At 39.2% G+C, this 27451-nt stretch overlaps 1 protein-coding gene across 5 annotated transcripts in view; it reads right to left on the reverse strand.

Moving 5' to 3' along the window:
- Nucleotides 1-286: 286 nt before the first annotated feature.
- CYRIB (CYFIP related Rac1 interactor B) overlaps nt 287-27451 on the reverse strand; it is a 96787-nt gene continuing 69622 nt past the window's right edge. For 2 of the 5 annotated variants that reach the window (XM_066566406.1, XM_066566415.1), the window contains exons 4-13: nt 17419-17501; nt 11523-11644; nt 9713-9818; nt 8560-8696; nt 7856-7933; nt 7648-7764; nt 6443-6522; nt 5194-5320; nt 3555-3625; nt 287-1160 (exon numbers count right to left, since the gene is read on the reverse strand). In XM_066566406.1, coding sequence (XP_066422503.1) covers nt 1097-1160; nt 3555-3625; nt 5194-5320; nt 6443-6522; nt 7648-7764; nt 7856-7933; nt 8560-8696; nt 9713-9818; nt 11523-11644; nt 17419-17491 — 975 coding nt within the window. In that variant the 5' untranslated portion in view covers nt 17492-17501 and the 3' untranslated portion in view covers nt 287-1096. Of the gene's footprint in view, nt 1161-3554; nt 3626-5193; nt 5321-6442; nt 6523-7647; nt 7765-7855; nt 7934-8559; nt 8697-9712; nt 9819-11522; nt 11645-17418; nt 17502-17617; nt 17875-18527; nt 18611-27451 lie in introns of those variants that run through there. The other 3 variants (XM_066566432.1, XM_066566442.1, XM_066566424.1) reach the window with 3 other exon arrangements.

Genomic DNA, 27451 nt, shown 5'->3' on the forward strand with positions numbered 1-27451 from the left:
TTCATCTTCCCACCCCTGGTGTGGAGAGATACCAATGTGCAGAGTCATTTCTGATGGCTGTATGAGGAGGCAGCATGGGTAGCCCAGATGCAGGTTGCTCAGCAATGTCCACTGGGATCTATATGGACTGCACCAAGTTCCTCATCACAAACCCTACCTGAGTAATAACTCTCAGGGAGAGGGAAGCAGCACCAAGTGGAGAGCAAGAACCCTAAAACACACCAGGCTTAAATCAGTGGCTTAGGCAACTGGTTACTGGTAATGAAACAGCAGAGTTTTCACTATATAAAATTTATAAATTTATTTTTTTGTAAAAATCCAAAGAGCACGAAGACATCTCACTCAAAATACTGGTAAATCAAACCACACTTAGAAAAATGAAAGCTGATTTTATTATCTTATCCACAGCCAATCATTTGACATGAACATGCATACGTAATTTTGCTACGCACACACCACAGTTTAACGTTAGTTATTAAAGGTTAAACATACAACATACATCCTTACAAAAATGAGTCAAAATGCAAACGTAACTTTTAAACAAAACCGTTTTTACTCATTTAAAAAAACTTTTGTGTTGGGTACCATTTTGTACAAACACAGTTAATTTAAACAAATCTGCTTTTAGTTTCCTCATGGTTGCACATGAAAATAAGCTGCAATAGAAAATGAAGTCATCAAGGGATTTTTAAATAGCAGAAGTAGGCAGTCTTGCCATGCAGAAGAAGCAATATTAAATATTAGTTTTTCAAAAAAAGAAAAAAACCACAAGTTTAAAAATATTTAGTTCAAGTCACAAATCTTTCCCCAGTACAGAGAAATCCAAATGCAACGCATAATTAGCTGCCACTTAGGATGGCTATTCTGAAAAGTAGAAATACTTTCCAGAATTGATAATTTTCATTGATTTGGCACAGAAAAGAAGTCTGAGCTTACTTAGGTACAAGGAAGTGATTAAAAAAAAAGAGTAAACAGGAAGAGAGAAAATAAAAAGCAAGAATGAACGAGATAGTAGTTGCAATCACTAAAAAAAAAATCTGTGCATCTCAGTCATTGCAGAATACTGTCTACAGCAGGTGCGAATTCCAGGTAATTGTTATTGCAACATGGATTTAATTTGCTTGGAGGTAGTCTCATCATTCAAATGCTTTGTTGTGTACCTAAACACAGAAATAAAGTCAAGGTGAGCATAAATGCTATTGCACTTTAGCTTACAAATATGCAATTTCTTTGTTTATGGCTCAACCTGACCGTACCACAGCAAAACCCTCAGCCATGGATCACCACCCACTCCATGGTCACTGAGAACACAAGTCAGACATTCTGATCAGAAAATGATCTTCCCAATCAGAACTAGAATAAGGCAGCCTTGCACCAAAGGGACCTCAAAATAATCCTCAGCTGGACACTGCCTTTCACAGTAAGCTCACAGTACCACTGGTGACAGGTAATTATCCATCAGACCAACTCTGAGGGCTCTGCCCACAGGAAATATCTTCAAATAAAACAGCTTGAGAAACTCTTCATCAAAACTTCCAGTGACCAAACCTTCCCAAGATCCCTCAATGACAATGGATTTAATCACTTTTCAGCCTAATTTCCTGCTTAGTTAAGTGACTGTGCTGCTAAAACTGAAGAGCATACACATGTGCTTATTTCAGCTCCTTACCCTTTCAAAATTCTCTAGGATAATAGCACATTTTAAATCACTATTAAAAACCCAGCTATATCTATTTTTAGAAGATATCCTCATTGCAGACTTTTTGTGTGATTAATTTTCCTTATCTTCCTTCCTAACTAATCTAAAAGCAAATAAAACTTACTTTGTAATTTAAATTTAACATGTTAAATTAGCACTTTCATTGTTATCCACAACTGCAGTACTATTTCACTTGTTCACTTGATAAATAGATAATGACTTTTTAGTTTGGAAGTTAATAATACTCTAGATTTCAGCACTTTTTGGTAATTCATACTTTCAATAAACAGGCAGCCGAAGGTTTTCTGAAATCCTGAGAAGTTACTGCACTTGGTATTCTGCCCACGTGAAAAAGCTGAACATGATTACAATACTCAGATGAATTTGAAATTACAAAGAGCTGATCTCCCTCCAAAACCCTATACCACCTTCCATTTGTTTTTGAAACACATTATCTGTCTCTTGGGAAAACCCAAGGACTTCTCCATCCTCCAGAATCAAAGACTTAGATTTGGACTTAATTTGTCACAATGACATCTTGAACCTGTTTTCTTCACATGAACACACAGCAGCTCACCCCTGCATCTCTTCCTAACAATTCCAAAGGTGGTTTAGAAAAGATTTAGATATCCTACCCAGAGAGTAATCAAATGTACAAAACCAGGATTGTTACAGCATCCATGCATGGAAAGGGTTGGAGCAGGGAAAGCACAGCTTGAGAGCATGGACTGGATTTACACTGCTAACCACAAAGTTAATTGCCTAATTAACTAAAAGTTAATGTCACTGCTTGGTGCAGTGAGCACCTGAAGTACACCTTCCATGTACTTTCATAGTGTCAGCAGTGATGGGAAAAATGGGCTACTAATAAAGACTGGTGATAATGGCAGCTGCAATCACAATAAACTAGTCAGAAATAAATACTAATGCAGCATTTTCCATCTGGAAGCCTGTGTTTTTACTGATCACCATCTCAAAGACTTCATGTTACGAAGTTCAGAGATGAACATGATTTTAGCATGGAAATAATCACATGAAGTTTCAAATTAGGCATGGATTTTTTAAATTTTAACTAATAATCTGAACTAACTTTGCAAAAGAACCCACCTACAATATCACATTATTTAACTCCTTACCACATCATGACACAAAAAATAAAAAGAGGGCAAACGAAATTAAAGCAGCTTCACTACAGATAAGGAAAACAAATCACAACTGCACAATTTCAGACTAGACAAACTAAAGCTTCCACATTCCAAGCAAGAACATGAGTAATGACACTCAGTTCCAGTTATTTGTCACCAAAGTAATAATACTTTTCCAAGCATGGATAAGAACAAAGACTTCACCTGCCTATCACATTTTTGCACTTTTTGCCACTTCTCCCATGCTGGACACCCACACAACGAACACGTGACTGACTAAAGATACAGCTTTACAACCCAAATCAGCAGGTTTTAGATTTAATATACTGAATTATTAATTTTTCTTTAATTCTCCAATTAATGTGGCAAATTCTTGTCTCATCTATTCTACAGCAGAGACTCATGCCTTTAGTTCTTTCTGAAAAGGAACAATTTCTATTACTTACCATGCCATACTGACTCATTCTTAACCTGCATGCATGGAAAAGGTTATCTTAGAATGAGCAACTGAAAATTCACAACTCTGTTAAAACACAGAGGCCTCTTCACACATCCTTGTCTCAAGACACATTAGAACAAAAGCCTGCAATAATGATATTCACCTTTCCCTGTAACAGTCACTGAACACTTTGTTGCAAAGAAAATGACCAGGACAATTAATGAAAACTCACATCAAAACATTAAAATACCCAAGAAACAAAAAGGAGTACCTGAGAGCATTTAGAAGGCCTTCTACACTGTTAGGAGGCTGGTCTTTAAGAACTTTGATGCATCCTTTCATCTAGGAGTTAAAAAAATTACAGTTTTTTCCATGTTAATACCTTTTGAGTTTACAGGAATATTTTATATTCAGTATGTAAAAGATCAAAAATAAGTATTTAAAAATAGCAGCAGTGTAAAGACATTTTCTGGATATTAAAAAGGAATTAAGCTTTCAGCACTACATCTTCCTATCACAGACTGGCTTAGCTTCTTAAAAAGCTGCATCAAGTGCATCCTCAGCAACTTTGCTGATGACACCAAGCTGAGTGGTGTGGCTGACAGTCTGGAGGGGAGGGAAGGCCTCCAGAGGGATCTGGACAGGCTGGAGAGTGGGACCTGTGAACTTCATGAAGCTCAACAACTCCAAGGTCCTGCAATTGGATCAGGGCATCACAAGCCCAAACACAGGCCGGGCAGGGAATGGACTGGGAGCAGCCCAGAGGAGAAGGGCTGGGGGGAGTTGTTGGATGAGAAGTTCAATATGACCCAGCAAAGTGCTCTGGTAGCCCAGAAAGCCAACACTGTCCTGGGCTGCAAAAGAAGTGTGGCCAGCACAGCAAGGGAGGTGATTCTCCACCTCTGCTCTGCTCAGACCCTACCTGGACCCAGCTCTGTGTCACCAGCAGAAAAATGACATGGCTGTGCCAGAGTGAGTCCAGAGGAGGGTCATGAAGACGATCAGAGGGCTGGAGCACCTCTCCAGGGAGGAAAGACTGAGAGAATTGGGGCTGCTCAGCATGGAGAATGATCTGGGGAGACCTCAGAGCACCTTCCAGTACCTAAAGGGGGCTACAAGAGAGCTGGAAAGATACATTTTACAAGAGCATGTAGTGATAAAATGAGGGAGAATGGCTTTGAACGTTGTGGCTGCCCCAAACCTGGAAGTGCTCAAGGCCAGGCTGGACAGGGCCCTGAGCAACCTGGTCTAGTGGAAGGTGTCCCTCCCCATGGCAGGGGGGCTGGAACGGGATGATCTTTAAGGTCCCTCTAAACCCAGACCATTCTACAATAACTTTAGTGAATGCAACTTTCAAGCTCTGCTTTATCAGCCTTAAAAAAAATATGGAACTGTGAGCAAAAATACATGTTTATCATAAATCCATTAAGAATTATTTCATTCAGCCAGTGAAATAATGATCAGCTGTAGTTAATGCAGTGGGATAATACTCCCTTTGAAATAACCACAAAACCACAGAGTAACACCATGTATTTCACAGGCTTACTATCAAACAACAATAAAAGTTAGAAACTCAAAGTGTGGTGGATGGTGAACTGAACTATTCATCAATCAGTGAGGAACAAGCCAAGGGCCATTGTTACTTTCTGATCTGGATCTTTCATCACAACCACTGCTTACAAGTATTTCTGGACACTACCTGCATTACATAAAAACAGATTTTTCATGACCCACTTACATGTCCAAAGGCCTAGTTTGTATTTCTCACTACTTAAATATACATCTTTGCTCACAGCTATGTGTTTAGCACCAACCCAGTGTATACATCTGCTACCAGAATCTGCAAGACAGAAAAGGAGCCTACACACAATTTTAACACTCAGGGGATTATTTAGCAACAGTAAACTTACATCAATTTTTGAAGTTTTGGCAAAAGCGCCCACTGGATGCACGTGGTCGTAGAGTATGATGACACCCACCATTACCCTCAGACAGAATGATACTGTTTCCTCATTTGTAAACCTGCTTCTATATTCACTGGAATGTAAAAACACAGCTTATTATCTATAAAGCACAAGATAATAGTAAATACTAGTAACACCCAAATTAGGATTAAAGAGAAAAATTCTACAATAAATCCTCAGAGAAAAGAAAACCAAACCAACCCAACCAAATCTATGAACCCCAAACTTTTGAATTTTCTTTATTCCTTTCAAAAGTCAGATGATTGTTTACAAAGTTACCTGAAGATTAATAGAAATTCTCAAACCTAAAACAATAGGTTTCTAAAATTCTTAAATTTAAAAAAAAATTAATTTTGAAAAATATTAAAACAATACATACTAACTTGGTCTCCAGTGCTTCCTACACTTTTCTCTGCCACCTTCTAATACACAACCAAACTTCTGACTTAGAAAAAAAAAAGGGCAGGCGACTGGACAACCTTTAACTGCTTTTTAAAATGGAATTAATTCCTAAGAAGAGTAAGAGTATAAATGCTTGGAGCTCTTAACGTACTCCAAAACAAATGTCCTGTGGTATTTGGACAGAAACTTATTTAAAAAGACATGGCTCATGCCCCAGTAATTTTACCAACAGAAAACTATTTAGAACACAGAAGAAACAGATTTAAAAAAATAACCAAAGATTAGTGTGACTTTGGTCATACTCCCAGTGCCTCTCAAATAAACAGAAGACAATTGACTGCCTTCATGCCTAGAAGTTGTCTCTTAATTCCCCTGAGAGGAGCACTGTCATTTTTTAGAGCAATCAGCCAGGCCAGTCAGCAAGGACACAACGTCCAGGGCATTGCCCACAGCCCCTCTTTCAGGAGACCCTAGGCAATCATGCTCAAATAGCCTATTTCTCTGAATAATACATGAGAAAACCACTTATGAAGAGTGCCAAGAGGTTGCCTAGCTTCCATAGCCATTCTATTTTTAAATATTAATATGTTCACAGAAGCAGACCGCACGATTTCCGTGGCTGGCAAAACGAAACACGGTGGTTTCACGTCAGTGTAAACAACTAGGCTGGTAAAAAGGAAACATCACAGCTCCTAATCACTCCAATTATATTTCTTTCATGCATCACACGTCAGGTCTGAAACAGAGACTCTGACTCTGACTCACACCCAACCCAAGCAGTGTTGGTACTCACGGGGTTTCCAGCATGACCCTGCACACACTGGCCATGGTGCTTAAGCAATCTGTTGTATTCTCTATCGGTAAATTTTTATTCTGCAAAAGAAGGTGAACAGTTGCCACAACTCAATTACTGTGAAATATTATGCTACAAAACCTAAGTCAAATCAGTTATCTGTTGGCATAGCAATGTGGAGCAATTAAAAAAATCAACACAACTATGGTAAGTCCAGTAGTCTTGCACTGTTTTTTTTTTTTTAATGTTATTGTATAGATTAACAATTCACAGAGTGAAGGCTACCATATGGGTTTTGCCTGCTTGTTTGTAGCCAAGGAACTACACCCTTGACATGACTGACTTTTGGAAAGTTTTGAAGGAATCATCATCTAACCTGCTTCTTCAAAGACAAAAATTTCTATAGTCAAATATATTCATCTGCTGTAATAGCAAAACTTAAAATTGTGGCAGACAACCATCACAAATAAATGTAAAATAAGAGGACAGTTTTCTTAAGGCATTTCAAGCATAAAGCTGAACTGAGAAGAAGAAAAAAAAATAAAAGATGTAACTTTGCATGAATCATGTAATGTAAAATTATTTTCTACTAAGAAATAGTGAGCATTCTTTGCACGTAAACCAAAAATCATCACAGTTACTAGAAGGCAAGCACAGTACATGCAGTGATTGGATTTTACAACCAGTATTTACTTAGGTAGTCAAGGATAAATAGGGATGTGTCAACATGCTGAAATACTTTTCCAGTTCAGGTTCCCTCTCTCTTTTGTAATAATGTAGTATACTTGACTTTACACAGAGTAACAAAAGAGTCTTGGGAAGGAGAAGAGGAAGCTACATTTCAATTCCATTCCCTATTTCAAGCAGAGAGAATCAAGCTGTTTCCCTTTCAATTTTCTGAAATTTCTGCTCTAAACCACACCACAGTGCAGGCAAAATACCTGTTCCAGCTCCCTGCTTGAGAAAAGCCATCACTGCTGATGTGACAATATTCATTAAATTTTGGGGATGCATACACAAAGTGCCTGGCTGGAGTCCCTAACTCTACAGCAGCTGGGAATGACACATTACATTTCTTGAACCTCCAAACCCCAAGTTTTATTCCTAGATGCCAGTTTAGGCCTGGGGGAGGTTGTGTTGCCCATTATGTCTGGCCCTGCAGTGCTGTGAAGCACATTATCCAAGTCAGAAATTTATACTCTTACCTCTGACACAAACTTTGTTGTGGCATCACTTAAGGTTTTCAACATTGGCGTCGCTTCAGCGTAAAATAAAGACATTCTGTTTGCCAATTCATTATTTACTTCATTTTCTCCCTCTGCCTAAAAAACAGAAGAAAGGGTTTAGTTGTTCTGTATATGGAGAAGAGAGGTGGTAGCAGAATTAATTTCATCTTATCCAAGGGTTACCTACCGGGACATTGTTAATCCTCATACGGCTCAGAGTTCTTCTATAGTAGCTGAAGTCATTCTGTATAGCAGGATTTGTCATCTATGTAGATATGGATGCAAGAGAGTTGTAACAAATTCAAGAAAAGTAAGGACAAGTTTTCATAAAATGTAATATACCCAACAAGAATATATTCAACTTCCTGAAGTGAAGCAAAAAGGCCTGTGTCATGTTTGGAACTTGTAAGCACAACATAAAGCTTTCTGGTTTCTCAGATTCAGAACAAGCTCTAACAGGAATGAGAAAGGGAACAATCTTCTAAATACAAGTTGGAAATTAGTAGGTTGAAAAAAATTGCTTTGCTAATTTGATTCCAAGGATCAGACCAGCAAATTAATTATCATTTCAGCTTAGTTCTTTGCACATAGCAAGAAAATAGCTGGACTATGGGTGCGCACAAGCTAAAAGCAGCAGCATTATCCCAAGAGATATGCCAAATTTGGGTGAAGAAACATGATTAATGTGAACTGAAATACAAGTGCCTAAAGCTAGTATGATATTTCATCTGCTTTCCAGTTTAATCTTACTCTAGGTCACAAGAGCAAGCCAAGCATATTGGATATTTGAGTATCCACTGCACATTCTATTCCAGAGCAGAACACAACCCAGACTGCTTCAGCAAACACACTTGGCTTCTTTTTCTAGCCCTTCTGATCACAAGCTCTTACCTTGAGCTCATCAAATCGGAGTGTGAAGTGAAGAATTTCTGCAAACTGCTTAGCAAGAGCCTGCTCTCGCTCCAGGTGCTGCGTTGGGGAGTACGGAGTGCTCGTCAGGGCGCCCAGCAGGCCCCGCAGCCCGGCCTCTGCAACACACGAGAGGAGTTTGCAACACACACCTGCACCTGCCCCTTGCATCAGCACTGCCTGGTATTCTGCATGCTAGACTTAAAATACACAGCTGCCAAAATGCATGGTGATTAATAATAAAGGGACTCCATGAATTGCTCATCTGGGTGTCAACTGTTGTCATATTTATGTACAAATTGCTGCACAGACCAGGTCACATCAGCAATGACAGGCACAAAAAAAAACTTCTTGAGAAGTTCTACTCAAGCTTTGTCTGTAACATTTGTGTAGAACATATTTCAATAACCTGTGTTAGCAGACTTCAGCCTTTAGGAGAACATAGAATTCAAGAGGCACATAGCTGTAAGCAGAAGTCATGACTTATTTAAGATAAATTTATAATCCAGCTTCCTGTTCATCTTCTTGAGAAAAACACCTCACCCATTTTAAAAAGCAGAACTTGCCTGCAACAAGTTTCCGTGTTTTAAACACATTTTATACAAGCTACATTAATAAATTTGATTGAAAGTGAGATAACAACAGAAAGCTGGTAAAAAAACAAGTCTCAGGTTTTATCAGCATATCCATCACATCAGCGAGTTTCAGAAGAGGCATGAAGCCCCATCTCAAGTATTGCATGTGTATGAACCAAGATCATGCATTTCCACACAGCAAATTATTTCTGGTGTTTAGGGAGGAATAATACAGTCTCTTTTAAGTACTCTTGGTATCAGAAACACTGACAGAATTAATTCCTGATTATTTAGTTCACTAATTTCCAGTCAATCAGCTGGTTACTGCTTTCCTGAGTTACTAAAGGAGTAGAGGAAGAGCAGCAAGGATGATCCCATTCTCTTTCCCCTCTCAGATATCCACTGAAGCAAGATTGCTGTCATCCAGTGTATGGAGGAATCTGTACAATATGAGCTCTTTTCCACAAAGGAGCTGATCTAGATGTGATCACATCTGAATACGCCAAATATACTAATTAATTAAGACAAAAAAAACCCCAAGTTAACACCTTTCCACTTACCTAGTCTTTGAGAAAATTCATAGAATTTCTTTAGTTTGCCTACTAGTGGAACAACTGCACCCCATGCCTTCTCTTGCAGCTTCTCATCATTTGGATGCTGTATTGCCTTAAATTGGAAAAAGAGAGGAGAAAAATATGCTTAGATTGGGAATAACTGATGCACTGCTGACAAAACAACCCCAAACAACAAAACACAAAAAAAACCAAAACACCTATGCAAGACAATTGTTTGAAGAGCTAATAATTAAATATCTACCTACTAAGAAGTTTTCAGTTGAGAGACAAGCATGTACTAACCCATGTCTGTTCCAAAAAGGTCTAAAAATTTGTGTTGAAAGTAAGCATCCTGAACAGGAAAACAACTTGGAGAGAGTATAAAGAAATGGTTAAAAATCAAGTAAGTCAGATAAGAAAATTTACACAACCAGACCTAGTTAATTAAAATTAACAACTTTACTGTGCTTACTCCAAGCAAAAAAAAAAAAAAAAAAAAAAAAAAAAAAAAAAAAAAAAAAAAAAAAAAAAATTAGTGATCAAAGCCTCATCTTAATGTTGGCATCTAGCACTAATTCCCAAATTTGCAAAGAAAAGAAATTGCTGTGAAATTCAGGCTAACTATTACAGCAGGAACATTTAAGCATAATCAACAACATAAAGCACCACCAGTACATAGCATATACCACAGCTTTGAAGGATATATTTATAGACTTTGTCTTTACAGTAAACTTCCCAGACATTTAATACCTTAAATTCAACCTCTCCAGTTAGCAACTGAAAATATACTAAGAAAACAGAAATAAAAATGCTCACAACTCTCCTGCAGAATTTTCACTGTCAAGTTCTTGATTTCAAGAACTGTTTCAGTCAACCATGGGCTGTGGCTTGCAGCACACTCCTCTCTGGTCCTAGAAAGTTTCCTTCCTGCCATGTCTACCTCCTCTCAGAGGAGTATCTCTCATTTCTCTATGGCATCTGCACACATACATTCCTGCCTGATCCTACAGCCTGTCCCTGAACATGGACAGTAAGCTATCTCCCCTCCTAAGGGTTTTGTGTGACACAGTCATCCTTCTTAAACCTACCTTATCCATTCCATGGAGAGAAAAACTTTCCAAGGTGAATGGCTTTGAGTATCTCAAATTGCTATGGAGTGAACAGAGACTCCTCCTATCTAATACTATTTCTTAAGGATATGTTAGAGTGAGTAACTCCTTCCTTCATGAGCAAAGCAGCCCCCATTGCTGCATGTGAGGAAGGAAGAAAGAAAGGGGGTTGGGAGAATATTTATTCCACCCTTTATTAAACAAAGGAAAATTTGAATGACATTCTGTACAGGAACTTTGCTTCTGTTCCAAACATCTTAGTAAATAAAAGCCAATTAAAAGGGAGTGAAAATGAGATGCCTTTTGTGTTAGGATTACCAAACCAGGCTTCTCCAGTTACCATACAAGAGAATGTCAACACTCTTCAGTATTGCACTGTAGTCACACCACACTTTTTCCAAATTCACTATTAACTCAAGAAGAGCTTATGTGGGAACACAAAGAAAAATCAATATTCATAATACCCCAAAAACTCTGAGAAGCATCATTTGCTATTACATATGTGGATTAATATGATTGAAACAAGCAACATCTGTTTTGCTGTTAAAAAGAAACATTCCAGAGCAGAAATTCAAGACAGTGATTTTAAAGGACAACATGCTCTGCCAAAACAGCTCCTGCAAGCAAAGTTAAACCCCAGCAGTATTTGGTTAGGATCAGACAATGAACAACCACAGGCTGTGCACAATTGAAAAGCTCTAGCTCACCTCTCGTATTTCATGGCCAGCTCCTCTATATGACTGCAAGTCTTCCAGTATTCCTTCTGCATCCTTTAACACTACATTCACCTGATTATAAATTTCCTTTTCAGATTCTGTAGGTTGGGCATCTAAACAGCAGAACATATTAAATGTATATATATTTATTTTTAACAACAACATGGAATTCAACAGGCACACCATTACCTAAGGGACAAATTCTTCATGCAGCAACTCATCAAGAATTTTTATTCTCTGAAGAGCTACTACAATGTATAAGGAACTCCAGGAGACTAATTGTATTCATTTCAGTAGTCTCTTCTTTTACCATCCCAAAAATTCACCTGGATTCTATCTTCTTGATTTATTTAAAACTGAGTGAGGAGAAGAAATCCTGATGAGTTGTCTTTATGACTATCATATAATCTCACCTTGGGGTGCAGCAGAGGCTCACTGGAAGAAACTTAGGTAAGCACTCAAAAGACACACTCACTGCAGATAGCACAGGAGGTGTCCATGTCTCTTATTATCTAAAAACACTGAATCAGATTATTTTCCATCTTGTCTGCCTCATCTTTAACTGCTTGGGAAAGGAGTAATGTATTTTTCTTCTAAATATATTTAATTCTCAAAACATATTCTTTACTGTCTCATCACACAATCAGAATTGAGAACAAAAAGATCTAGTGTGAGCCTGTGAAGGCTTTTTTTCTTTTGTCCCCTGTCTTTAAAGATATAAGCTGTCTCCCATTTTCTTCTAATTAGCTAAGGGCTTCCCAAAAAGTATATTGGGTCATAATTTCAAACAGCTACATGCACATTTTTAAAGAAATGTGATTCTGTAAGAAGTATGTTTTGAGAAGAATCAACAAAAACTTTTAACCTTTAAAAAGAATCACCTAGGGCAAGTATCTCAGATGTTGTTTACCTGAACCAATTTTTTTTCTTTTAGAATGCTGATGGAAGCTATAAGGTTAGTTCCCTTTAGACTCAGATTAAAAAAAAAAACAACCAAACCAAAAAACTGTTAGTTACTAAAGCTCTTCTGTTAACATGAGCAAAATATGTTATGGAATAAATATCATTGTATTTTAGTCCATTATTTCCAATGCCAAAAATGAGGGTATTAACAATAGATTATTTTTTATAGGGACAGACAGAAACTATCTAAGGACAATATATCCTCATGACTTTGTGCATTTTGAAGAGTCTGGAAAATGTCTTTTTAGACATGCTTTTTCCATGATCCATATGTACAACTTCCCATGGAAGTTAGATACATCTTTACAATTGAAAAAAAACTCCCACAGTATCTTAGTGTTACACAAGAAAAAACAAAGTTTGTATTAGGAGAAAATAAATTTCATATACATTGCCTGTCTGGATTTTGCTGTAATTTTTGCATAATACCTCTTATTTTTATAGTTTAATGCATAAAAAGTAGTAATTATTAGCAAATATGCCTATATATAGACCTTGCAACAGTTTAACTGATATTTTGAGAAACATCAAGAATTAGCACAGGTTAAAAAGAACCTGGTCACTCCTTTAGAAATAAATAAATAAAAGAGCACCACATTGATTAGGCATCGAGTAAAAGTGGCCAGTGCTTTTCAGATCATCACAAAGGTCACATAATTTTGAAAGCTGCTGAAGACTGCTGTAAGAAATGAAGACAAAAAATGAGGGAGAAGAGCAGACAGGGAAGCACCAGCTGACTGGCAGCAGTTCATGCACGAACATGAAATGTTACAGTGGAATACAGACTAAGACGTGAAGCTCTGTAGCGTTCCAGATTGTGCTGTTAAATAATGCAATCAAGACTTGTCACTTGGATTGTCTCACACTGAGAACATCTCCTGCCTATTTAATTTTTCATGCCACTTTTTCCTTTACCCTGTGTAGTAAGGAGAGTTCATTTTTCAATACTGGGAGGGGCAGAGCAGAATGGCCCAAAAGAATTCCTGCTCCTCATTTTAAAACCCACCACCAAGCAGAACAGCTGAAGTACTATGACCCTCCATGTTTATAAATGAAAATCATCTCCCAGATACAAATTTAGTGGTCTTCACTGGACAGCTGGCTAGGCAAATCAACACCATCATCACCTCTCTTAGTGTAGGATGTAAAGAGCCAACCACTGTATTTAATTTCCTTAAAATGTTCCAGGAAACTTAAATCAATGGTTGATACTTAATTTGTTGGGGTGGTGGGGTTTTTTATTTGTTTGTTTCGATTATTACAAACTTCTAGACATCAATCTAATTGAAAATCAAGTAGGTACAGAGTTATTTCTTTTGGTATGTATTTCATTTTTGGTCAACCTATTCCTTTCCAATAAAAAACATCTGTAAACCTGATTTGTCCCAACTCATTTCCTCTGCCATCTCTGAAAGAGAGGTCAAACTTAAAAAGCAAATTTAAATTATTCTATAATCCCTTCACGAAACATTTAAGATGTTATTAGAATAGGGTTAAAAGGCATGATATAAAAGATCTTCGGGGCCTAATGCTGGCTGACCCAGAGCAAAATTGGTTTATTTGCTTCCCAGTGCTGCTCAGGGCATTGTACTCTGAAAGCCCATCATAGGGAAAAAAGAGGGAGAGGTCCCTTTTCCTAAGCACTGTTACCATCTTGAATAGATGGAGGCAGCATTCCCATCCTATGGGAATAGCACCCCTCAGTATGTACCTGAGGGCTCAAGCTACAGGACCTTCACCTGGGAATCACTAATTGTGGAACTCCTCTTCCCCAAGATGGAGTGCACAGAGCAGGAGAGGGAGTTGCACTTCTGGAGTTACCTTGGCAGCTAAGAAAAAGCAGCCAGCAGTGCCAGGCATCCAAACAGAAGGATGAAGGAGATACACAATTTCATGGATTTCACTTCTCCCCTGTCCATTTAAGTTCCTCCTACAAGGTTACAACAAGGCTGTGCCTTTATCAGCAATGCTTCCATAGAAAGAACAAACCCAGTAAGCACATCACAGCTCACCCAGATGTTCTGAGGTTTGATACTGTGGCCACAGCAGCTGAGCCCTGGTTATTTAGGGCAACTTTACTATTTTTAATGCAATAGTAAGAAAAGACTGAGGTTCTGCAAGAAATGGGAGTTCATCTTTAATTTGTGTTTAATCAGAATGTTACTGCACTAGATGCAATATACACTTAGAGTTCAGAATGCTCACACAGTAATGTATTAGAGACAGAAGAGGACACTTGAACAATATACAAACGCTGTTATATGAACTAAATACTACAGAAGTGAGACAACATATTGCATGCGGGGAACACACACATTTAGTGACTATTAAAATAATATTTGGCTAGCCTACAGAACTAGTAGGGAGAGAAATTTGGGGTTAAAAGTTTACACTGCACAGCAAACTATTTAAGCTGAGATTTTTCCCAAGGAAGAACACATCAAGTCATCTGAAACTGTCTGGGACAAAACTCACAAACAAGGGGAAAAAACGCCAGACTGCTGGAGATGAAATAATTTATTCATCTCTGTTGGCATTACTATGGAGAATGCTGTCTCTGTGGCTCCTCTGAAACCCGGCCAAGTCCTCTGGAGATAATGCAGGATACTGTCAGCGCTAGCTTGATATCACCATCTCAAAGTACACTGTATTTTAGCTACTATTCCAATCAGTAAATTTGGAAAAGATTTGCAACTGTGTCAGTAAAGACACCAATGTAAAAGTTGAGCTGTAAGTTTCCCACATTTTAGGTGGCTGTTTTATGTAAACAATAATGATCTGTGCACTTTGCTAGTGTTCTGATGGTACTGCACAGACTTTAAAAGAATACTCAGGAGAACTATTTCTACCAAACAGGTAAGGTGAATGACAAAAGAAAGCACAAGCCTAACCAGTGCAGAGGCAAGGAAAAGCCTACAGCTCACCATATTTTTAACATGGGATTCTGATAGTCAGTTCACACCAATCACTGGTATCTAGCACCAAGATAAACATCTGGGGAATAATAATGGTTAGAAGTCTAAAATCTGAAGTTTCTAGCACTACAAAGCTTTATGAACATTAGGTTTTAGTTCTTTAAGGTACTATGTAAGAAACATTGGAGCCTGCTCACATACATGGATTTAAGAACAAAAGACTTCAAACTGCCTATTATTGAGTCAGGCATAACAGAGAATTGGCAAATTTGTTTTTAATACAGAGCTTACTTGTCTTTCCACACAAAACCACAACATTAAGTATCACAAGATTAAGTGCCAAGTCTTGAAGAAAGATCTTGGCTGTGTCAAAGCCAAGATCCTGTCAAGGCAAGCTATCTGAAACAGAGGAGAAAGAAGCACGGACACACAGTATAGCAGCAGAAACAAATGCAGAACAGGGTCCAAAACGAACAAAGAACAGTCTAACAATTCAGCCATAATATGTCACCTAATTTGACTGCATATGAAAGCATTTCATGTCAGCAACCTGCTTACTCTCATGCCAAATCCTGTTCATGCTCAAAACATGCATTTTAAAACAAAACTGATAGCTAAAAAAAATCTGTATTTAAAAAGAAAAAAGGAGCATTTTTATTGCAATTTAAGAACCATGACTCTTCTATCCAGCTAACGTGCATTTACTTTACTCCAATTAAATTTTCAATGTTTGCAGATTAAGCTGGAGCTTTACAACTCCAATGACCTCATACGTGAGTTCTCCCACTTCACTAGATTTTACCTAATATGATGATACGCAAGAATTGGTCTTAGTCGAATTTTGCTTTCTGATTTTTGAACACAGGCCTTGATAATCTTCCCTTTATGAATAATTTGTATGGCTATCATCTTCCAATAACAATATATTCAGAAGAGACAAGTGGTAAAAATCAACACAACAGGGTAAGAGCTTAGAGAAGTTGTAACTTTAAATGTCACTAAAGCAAAACCATATTTCTTCAAGCATTTGCTTACATATTATAGCTAATATAAAAAACTGCTACTAATTTATCAAACAACTGAAAAACAATTAAGGGGAAAAAGATTTAATGCACCTCAAATTATCCATATCATAATACTTCATCAGTTTTTTATTACATTATTCCACTGTATTCTATTACATGGTCAAAATGTACTTGAACATTAATCTTCTTGTTTTGTGCTTGCTGATGTACAGCTGGCTAAAGAAACAGCACATCCCAAAAGAAAGTAATTAAACATGCATAGCAGAAGCCAGCAACACTTACCTGCCATTCTTAGGCTATACTGTATCATGCAACAAAAACCAGAAGCAGAAATACTGACATATGTGAACCTTCTAGAACACCTGGCATTGATCAGACAAGCTACATGTCTCTTCTTTTCAAAATCAATTTAATCTCTGTACATGTTGAGACTCCCTTTTAAGAAGGCATAAGGTTAAATTTCAGTGCCAGATCCAGTAAGGTTCACATATAACCTTTGACATGATGATGCTGGAGCTATGAATAGCTGTTGTGAGCCAGTCTGTCTATGCAGCATTATTAATTCACATTGGAAGTGATAAGAATCAGGTTTCATTTTCAGTTGTTCCTTTAAGGAGCATGGGAAAACTTACCAATTTGAGTAAGTCAGTTGCAACTTCAGTAAATCTTCAAATAATTACACCTATTCTTAACATTTTGATTAAAAGTAGGCAGAATTTTGGTTTAAAAAAGAAGAACCAAATCAGGTTTCAACAGTCAAATGTAATTTGAAAACCCTTTCTGAAATAATGATTTTACATTTTAGGACCTGAGGACATTTTAGAACAGGTTACTGCTTTCTACCAAAGTTCGCTGAACAATTATCCATAGCTCAGGCATGCAAAGCAGTTAGAAGGATGGCAAAATGAAAACATACATTTAGTACAAGACAAATGCAGTCTACTGCAGGCAAAGAGTAATAGATATATAAAATCATCTTCTCACTTTCAAAATCAAGGAAAAAATTTGGCCCCTGCTCAAGGTCTGTGCATGTCAAAACTTTTAGAAGGTTCCCCATGTTAAGGTACCTGCCAAGACAAGAATGAGAGAAAAGAAAATTTTCTTTTTATAAGAAAGAACAGCCCAAATGTAGTTGATTGAAGCAGTGGGGAAAAAAGACCAGAGAGTTCCATCAGGTACAAACCCATCCTTCAGGCTGGGCGCAGGGACATCCCCACCTCGAGGAGGCACAGCTGGGGACCCCAGCAGTGCAGCTTTCCTGGAAGAAGTGACTGTGTCACCAACATCCTCAGAGCTGCCCCTTTGGGAAAGGGGTAGAATCCAACCAAAACCTTTGCCAGGGACTGTTCTGTCCCAGTACACCCTAGCACCAGTGTCCTGAGCAGGAGTACTGCCTTGAGGGCCAAGTACCAGATTGAAAAGCATTAGCCATGCTAGATTTTAACCTGATGGGACAGCAGAAGGAAAGAGCTTTAATTTTGTCAGCCCTTATAATTGTGTCAGAAGGCCATCACAGAAAACACATCATGATACATCATTTCAGTGTGCAGAAAATGCTAACAGAGAAATGCCACAGACCTTTTACACACAAGATGCTTAAAACATCTGTGAAACTCAGACAGTTTCACTTCAGACTTTTTGATGTAAAAAAAACCACATTAACTGCACTAGGAATGACCAAAGCAGGATCAAGAATGATTTAGCACTCACTCTTGTGTATGAGAGGATTACAGTGAACAACTGCTCAGCACAGATTACTATGGCATACTGACAGAATTTCTCATTTCATGATTACTTGATTTGCAGGCAGATGGATGGACATCACTGACCACAGAGACCCGAAATGACTAAGCACATGGAAAGAAAATTGACACAGCAGCATGATGGTGGCTTGGCTACTACTGAAGAGGGGAAAAAGGAAAAAAACAAAACAAAACAAAAAAAAAAAACCAAAAAAAACCCACAAAATCTACATGCAAGTCTTTCCAATTCCAACTTTGCAATTGAGTCCCCTGGCCTTCACTGCAGCAGGTATAAGCAACCCTACTGTTACCATTTGAAATGCACCAGCTGTGAAGGGCTGAGAGACTTACTTTCAAAATCCAAGAAAAAATGTGCTGCATTGTGGTCTATGTCCCTGGTTAGCACCTTAATGAGATTACCCATGCCAGCAAACCTAAAAATAAAAATGGCAAAATAATTTAGTTCCAATAACCATTTCCTATTTTAAGTATACGCCTGGGTCTCACTGGAGCAGGGCTCCCATTGCGTTTTGCACTCTGGATTCACTTCTGGTGGGGAGCAGAACCTGTGCACTGTACAGTGCATTTCCATGCCCCTTCTTCCTAGAGAGCAGTGATGGTTGAAAAACTGGAAAAGTTATAATCTTTGAGGAAAATAAAGATGTGAATTACTGTCTCTTTTTCATCTCTCTTTAATACATATAAAGAATAAGTGACCTACAATGACTGAGAAATTGTTTTCAATTGTTTTGTGTAACTGCAGCACTCAGTGCCAGACAAACCCATTATTGTTTAGGACAAAAGGAACCTCAAATGGAACTGGTGTCATCATAACACTTTTTTACTACCTCACTGTAATCCAAAACAGATTTTGGAAAGCCTCTCATCTGTGTTAGTAGTCATCTGTGGCCAATGAACAGTTTTCCCATTAAATCACAGAGTTACAAGCAAAACAAAAACTAGACTTTTCCAAAACCAGGAGAAAAATCAAGTTGCAACAGTTCTTCTTATGTTTGCTGTCACATCCCAGCTAAAAGAAATGAAAAGTGGAAGAAAAATTAAATAGCTGTTAGATTACTTGAAATCAGATAAATTATCAAAACAGTTTCAAATGTTACCACAAGTTTCAGAAATCAATACCTGCAGTAGGAGTATGAAAACTGCATGCCATAACAAAGCCACCTTTTCATTAACCTTCCCATGTTTTACAGAGGCTGAAAATATACCTACTAAACATTGCTCTGAAATGCCAAGAGTTCACTAGGGTGCTGCTGCAAGACAAGCAAGACATACCCAAAAATCTCATCTCAAATTATTTAAGAATAAGCCACGAACAATCTGACATTTGAATTCAAGCACAAAAAATATTTTAAAACGTCAATTTTCAAATTAGTCTAACTATACCAACAAACAAGTATATTCTCTATTTTTTCCTGCCTTTTACTGAAGAATCATGTTCACCTGAAGGAAGATGGCATGACACCAAGAATCATTACTTTATTAGGAGTCAAGGAAACTGAAACAATGTGAACTCAAAACAAATTGTTTGGCAAAACAAATTTTCGGAACCTGTGTTGACAGATTTCTTGGTCAAAACTAAGAACAGCATATGATTTATTTTGTGGGATCTGCAAGATTCAGCAATCAAACAAAGCTTGAGAAGGAAGGGGCAATTAATCCAAAACTGCTGAAAATAACCCAAGTCTTGGCTCTCACAACTTCTACACAATGACCAAATGACTGTTTATAGTCCAGACTTTTAGCACTGTGATCTGGAGTGTAACCCAGGTGACCACAGGGGACTCTGCACACAGTAGTCACCAGGAGGAGTGTGCTGGCTTTTTCACATGTTCAACCTTCTTGAAACTCAAGGAAATGCAAGACCTGCTTCCAAATAACTTCGACTTGTTTCCTAGAAATTCAGATCAGACTTCTCAGCCTGTGAGAAGTACCTATTAAGTCAGGGAGTTTTTAAATTAGAGTGTCCAGCTGAGAGATGCTTCAAAAAACAAATCCATTAAAACACGAATCTTCAAAGAGGCAGCTTCTCCAGGATCTCCTATCCCATAGCATGGCAAACTCTTTCAAAACTACAAGTGCATCAATGCTGTGTAAACACACAGCAGTAGAAAGCAGAGAAATTACTTTTCCATATCTCTCAAGCGTGTTCTGTAAAACAGGACTGAATAAGCCACTTGGTATTTCAGAGTTTTCCAGATTATGAATGTTCTTCTTGTTAGGAGCAGACAGAGGCATCCTTAAACAAATACTTTCAACAGGGCCAATAAAAAATCAGAAGTAGAAGCTGCATAATGGTGACCCAGTTTACAGATTCCGGTCTAAAAACCAAACCTCAATCTCAGAACAGCATATTACATATTTCAATTCCAACATTATCATCAAGCAGCAAACATGTGGCAGTGAACAGTGATAATGGCCTAAAGAGAACTCCTATACCTGCAATTACTGCTGTGCTTCAGCTGCACCATCCCCTCCTCCAACAAAATATTCTCCATATCTCAAAAAAAAAAGCCTCTGTGTAGGTTTTGCCTTCTTTTTTTATATTAACCAGACTCCAAAGAGTTTACAGGCTCATGCACGTGGCTTAAATATTGGATAACATTACTTGTGAAGGTCAGAGCAGGGTCATGCTCATGGGGTTGAAATATTTTGAAGCTAAGTTCACAGAAGAGCAAAGAGGCACAGCAGAACAGATTGTTTCACTGAGCACCTACCACCTCCTAATACGAGTAGGGAGCTGGGGACTCGGTTTTGCAATACAAATACCTTCATCCCTCAGGAAAGTTTGCCAGGAAGAATATGTGGTTTCTTTTCCAGGAGTTAAGTTTAACAAATAGAGAAGCATAATAAAAGTTTTGGTACTACAATGGAACAGTCAATGTGATATTCAAGCAGAAGATGCAATTGATCTAAAGGTAACAAACAGCTCAGTGAAGAGCCTCCCTGAGCAAAGGAGAGAATCTGATGATAATAGATTAATTCAACCATGACAGCAGCCAGATGACAAGATGTGCTATAGGAATGTATTTCAATTTACATGAACACAAAGCTGCTTGAACACCTTTTCATAATGAAGTTCCCAACAAACTTCTCCCTTTGTGTGTTCACTGTACTGAAAAAAATCTTGATAAATTTTAGTCACATCAGAGTTTTGCACACAAGATCTGCAATCACATTTGCTTTCTTAGCAGCGAAACAGCCACTGTATACTCAGGTTTTATGGAGTGCATGGAAATCTAGCTGAAACTGGACAAACCCAGTATTTCTGAAATTTCAATCAAGATGCGCTGTAACATTTACTTGAGGATCTCAAGCATCCTTAAAACTGGAAAACCTCCTGTGTTTTAAGAACTGTAAAAACAACCATTTCTCCCAGCTACAATCCAAAAAGACTTTAAGCTACAAAGAGCTTGAAAACTCAATTTAGATAGATATTAAGACAATTTAATTTCTCAAGCACTTTTCTGGAGGATGCTTTCTCTCAGCTTAGTATTCCAGGTAATAAATGCAAGAGCCAAAAGGTCAGAATCTACTCTTCTGGCAAAGCTAAGCATGCCCTTCTTGAGCTCTGAAATGACCTTTTAGAAACAAGGCCATGGTGCCCTCTGTGGAACTTTCCAGATTTGTGGAAGCAGCTGCAGGTCAATATGCCACAGCTAAGGTTAGATAGCCCTTCACTTTTGTGCATTATTTTCCTTCAGAAGGCAAGATGAGCAGCAGGCAGAGCTGACCTGTTGTACTCTGAGGGAACACTGCAGAGAGGAAAATCAAATTTGACCTTTCTGAGAAGGTGCTGTGTAAGCAGAATACCTGGACCAATCTAGAGTAAAGCAACCTAGCTCAGAGATGCACCAGGCCCCTGATAGACATAAAAAAGATTTACTAGAGACTCATGTTTTGTTCAAGGTGGCTTATCATTTGCAATTTTTCTGGGCCCAAAACACATGAAAAAACTGAACACATGGAAGATTAAAGTGCTACTGGATCTAATACTGAAGATGATGACAATTTGCACATAGCATGAGAAGCCGTTTACAAATCCAGCTATTGACATTTAGCTTCAGTGACCTCTTCTGCTATTTGATGCCCTGTAAAAGCATCACCAGCAGGAAGATTTTGGTAGTTCTGTGAATTACCTTGGTAATTAACCACATAGTGGCATGCCCAGCCAGTATTAATTTACCAAGCTCTCTTGCAGTTTCCTTGCAAGTTCACAACTTCATCTGAGTAAGTAAAATTACTAGTTTAGAAAGTCAGATGTCGTTCCAGTTAGGTAGCCCAGACACTGTGCTTCCACTGACTAGTGAAGAACATCTCCCAGCACTTACTGCACCTTTCTTGAGCACATTGCCACATCAATCAGCTCCAGTTCAAGAAAGACTTAAGCTTGTATGAATAACAAAGCCATCAGCAAGCCCCTACTGTTGATTTTGAGGTCCTGTAGCTGAGGTTTTTGTTTTGGAGCTGAATAGCTAATTTAGAGCACTGACTGGAGGTGACCTCTGTGGGTGCTAAACCACCTCTTCACTCACAGCTCTTCCAGCACACATGGAAAAAAATGCACACTGATGCTGTAATTCTTACCAAGAAGAATTCTGTATATTTCAATCACTAACATCAAAATATTCATGTGTCCAGCCTGAAGTACACTTTAGGTCACTACCTATTTGTTTTTCCACAGCTTCAGAGCACCAACCTCTATCCAATTTTATTTGGTATTCTCATTCAGAATACAGTACATTTCAAAACCTGCAAACCAATTTCTCTCCCAGAAGTATTACTCATTTTAAAAATTCATAATGCAGTGTCCAGAGGCAACTCATTAGATAAACTAACAGCCTAAGTCTCAGTAAAAGCACACATTTAAGCCACTGAAGTTTTCTCCTGCCACAAAAGCAACATCACAAGATGAGAGCTGAACAAAACCACTAGTTTCTGTCCAAAAACTGATTGTCCCTGTGAGGCTGCTCAGAATCCCTGCTGGCATGCTCTGCACTCCAGCACAACACTTGAGCCACGTGGAGCAGGTTATGGGAAATGGGAGCACAAGCCAGGAACATGGCTTAAACTTGACCTACTTGCAGAGGAAGACATACGGAATGCCACATTGGATTAGGGTGATCTGGCCCATTGCAGCCTTATGGGGTTGGATGATGCTGCGTGGAGAGCCCTGATCAGACAAGCGGAAAGCAAAGGCATATTTTCAAAACAAGCCTTGCACGCATGCCCTTCCTGTGGAAAACATCCCCAACACATTTCAGTGCCCCCCAGCCCCCAGGCTGAGCCTAGGGGAAATGTAATAGAAATACTCAATGCAAGTAAATTCATCTGAGCACCAAAGAAATCTCCCCTCTCAGACCTGGAAGAAAAATTGTATTAACAAAGACGTTGCTTGTAACTGGTGAGTAGCTGGAGAACTTACTCTCATTACAGGTAAAACACTACCAAGGTGTTCATAAGTGATATTTTCTATTGCTTTTTTTTCTATTTCAGGCCTAATATGCTTTCAAACTAGTTTAAAAAACAGTTAAATAAATAGATTAAAACATTTGTTTGTGATCCCTGACGAAAATCTGCTTTAGCTTACCTTTTGGACATGTATGCATAGGCTATTCCCAATACTAAAATCCGCAGTATGAAAACTGAAAACTGCAGTATGAAAAACTCCCTGAAAACCTCATATGCAGTTAAGCACAACACTATATGGAAAGCACATCTAATGAAGCAACAAAGGTTTTGTTCCAGGGATTTGAGCTTAAAATTTTCATCTGGTCATGTAAGTGCAGCAATAAACATCCAATTCAGAAAGATTTTTGGCAAAATAGTAAGTAAAAAACATGCATAGCATTAGAAATCTAGCATTATAGTGGAATACCACCATGATATAACACTTGCAGTGTTACTACATAAACAAAACACTTACTGAGTGTCTCTCTATACTGTTTTTCTAGGAGGATAATCCTATCAGCCTATTTCAAGGCTTATTGAACAGTATCCAGCCATGAACAGGGAGAAGAAAAAGAAAAAAAAAAAAAAAAGAGAAAAGCAGAAAGAAATGAGGCAGAGCATAGGTGCCTGCCCAGATCAGCTGAATGCAAGGCAGCCCTTAGCAACACATGGCATCACAGCCTGGCAGCCTATGGGAGCCCGTGTGCCTTTCTCTGCCAATGAGGCAGCAAAGCTTCACATCCAGGGAGAACATTTCTGCCCTCAACCTGAAATGCTAGAGATTGCTGCAGAGATGGAAACAGGCTGGTAAAATGCACTGCAGGAATCCCTCTTTTCTGATGGTTCCAACATTCTCCCTGGATACAAGCATGTTTTTCCTAGACTAATGCATATTTATTTCTATTCTGAATAGTGCTAGAGCAGCAGAGATGCCTTCTGACACATTCTAATTTCATCTATTGATTTTAGTGGTTTTTTAAAGTAATAAAGATCTGCCATGATACAAAATGCCAAAGTAATATCATACATATGAGAGAATAAATAATTAGAGCCAATATTAAAAAATAGTAGCTATCACTCATTATCACCATTACATTTAGGAAGTAGAAGCTTGGTGCCATTAGCTTGAAGCAAGTTATATTTTAGATAACTGGTTTTATATTCAGGATTCACCACAGCTCTAGTATCATCACTAATATTAAAGGTAACAGCCCAAATTGTGTCCCCTGTGTAAATCTGCTGAATCAAACACACGAGTGAAGTGCCAGAGCCACCCCCAGTTCTGCACAAAACATGCACTTTTCCTTCATTGATGGACAAGCTTTTCAAGCAATCATTAAGGTTTCAGCAGTTTCTACAGACACTTTTGGGACAGACTCCCAGTCCAAACCCACGCCCAGACCCACAGGCTCTGCACTGCTGACACCCAGTGGCCACAAACCAGGGACTGCAAACCAATCACAAGAAGAGTAAAATATATGCAGGCCAAAAATCCCCCTCCAAACCCCCTAAAACAGCCTATATCACTGGATTATTTGGGCTTCAATCATTAGCATCCTATCTGAAAAGTGAAAAAACAAACGATACAGTCAGATAAGAAATGTTTTTGTACAGAAAAGTAAGCATTCAGACTACTGAAAAGCTTTTTGAAGCTGCCTCTGATGTCCATTCATTTGGCTAAACTGACTTTGATACAATAACCTGTTTTAGCTGAAGCTGTTTTGGTTTTTTTGGTTTTTTTTTTTTTGAGATCACACATCATCAATAAAGTCTCCTTTAGAACAAAACTGAATTCAAAACTTGTCATATCAGGAGGATGGAGGTCTGCCAGGGAAAACAGACTAGTGAATAGACTCACATTCCTCAAAACCAGAATTGTAAAGTACGGTCAGAGGAGTGTTTATTCAGTCCATTTTTCCTCTTAGAGGAAATCAAGGGAAAGGCACTGAAGAATCCACAGTTTCTTTAGAAGTAGTCTTAGAGCCTTGTTAATTTGGGAACATTTTAGTGCACAGCTGACACTGAATAACGTATTTGACAGGGGCTACAATAAAATAACTAAGCATGCTCACACAAGTCTGGAATAAACCCAATTTGTCTGGAAGAATTATGCTTGTTTTTAAAACAGAACTGGTATTGAATAGGGCAGAGACTATGCTCCAAAAGTCTGCTCTGATTTACTCTTCAACAAGTAACTGCACAATTTTTCCAAGCATGAATCTGGGGTTAAAAAATAATTACATGCCCTTTCCTTTTTCAAAAAGACACAAGCCCAACATGCTTTAACTTAATTCTGCAAAATGCTCTTTTTAATTCCATTCCATCACAGCCATCGGGAAAACCACCCTCTTCATTCATTTCAGGGACGTTTCCACTGCAGGGCAATTCCCACTCTGCTTTTCCCTCTAGCGCCGGAGAGGCACAGCGCCGCCTGCAGCGCTGCGCTTCCCCAGCAGAGGGCGCTGCGCTACCGCTGCATCTCCCAGAGCCAGGGCAGCCCGGACCGGCGGGATCCCGGCGCCAGGGCAGCCCGGACCGGCGGGATCCCGGCGCCAGGGCAGCCCGGACCGGCGGGATCCCGGCGCCAGGGCAGCCCGGACCGGCGGGATCCCAGAGCCAGGGCAGCCCGGACCGGCGGGATCCAGAGCCAGGGCAGCCCGGACCGGCGGGATCCCGGCGCCAGGGCAGCCCGGACCGGCGGGATCCCGGCGCCAGGGCAGCCCGGACCGGCGGGATCCCGGCGCCAGGGCAGCCCGGACCGGCGGGATCCAGAGCCAGGGCAGCCCGGACCGGCGGGATCCCGGCGCCAGGGCAGCTCGGACCAGCGAGATCCCAGTGCCAGGGCAGCCCGGACCGGCGGGATCCCAGCACCGGCGAGATCCCAGTGCCAGGGCAGCCCGGACCGGCGGGCTCCCGGCGCCCGGCACCCCCGACCCTCTGCCCAAACACTGCTCTCATACTGCCATTATCCTGGAAACACTGATCTCGAATCTGCCTTCTCTCAAAGTAAACTGGGAATGTTTTTATCAGGTACTTAAAGATACAAACCCCTCCCCATTTAGTACGAGCTGTGGCAGATTTACACGTTTTTTTATTCTTTTAGGAAAAAGCTGCTCACACTATGAAAGATGGTAGGATTTAGAACTGTGCTATACTACCACATTACTAAGAAAGTTTCATATTTCCAGGATGTCAGCCTATAATTTAAGAACCCTCAAGCTCTCATCTCCAAAAAAACCCCAAATCCAACAGTATTTTGTATAGTAAGTCCTTCTCCTGCCAATCACCCCTGTATAAAGAAAAGAAGCAAAACCCCAACCAAAAATAAAAAAAAAAGCCTCAAAACCCCAAAACCAAACCTGCAAGTTTTATCTAAATGCTAAAAAAAGAAGTATGTTTTCAGTTCCTAACTGAAAGGAGTACGTTTCAGTTCCTGACCAGTCCAGTTGATGTGCCATTTTCCATTCGGTATTTCACACATGAAACAGCACTTTCTCTTCCAGCCTCCTTGATTTGGAAATTCTTTTCTTTCAGAGGAGCTGAATTCCCACCCATCAGACTGCCACACGTGTCAGTATCAGAGCTGGGCAAAGCTGCACTGAGGATCCCACAACCTTGGCAGTGCTGCCATTCGATGCACCGGGACAAGGAGTACAAGCACCCACATCACTCTGCAACACTCAGGTAAAATGCTTTCTCAGAGTTCAGTTCAAATCTTGCATCCCTTGGCTTGCAATCCTGCACTGACAATGTCACGGCAAATTATCTCATCATCAAGCTGATGGATATAAAGAGCCATTAACAAA

The sequence above is a fragment of the Molothrus aeneus genome, chromosome 1, assembly GCF_037042795.1.
Source record: "Molothrus aeneus isolate 106 chromosome 1, BPBGC_Maene_1.0, whole genome shotgun sequence".
In the NCBI taxonomy this organism is placed as follows: domain Eukaryota; kingdom Metazoa; phylum Chordata; class Aves; order Passeriformes; family Icteridae; genus Molothrus; species Molothrus aeneus.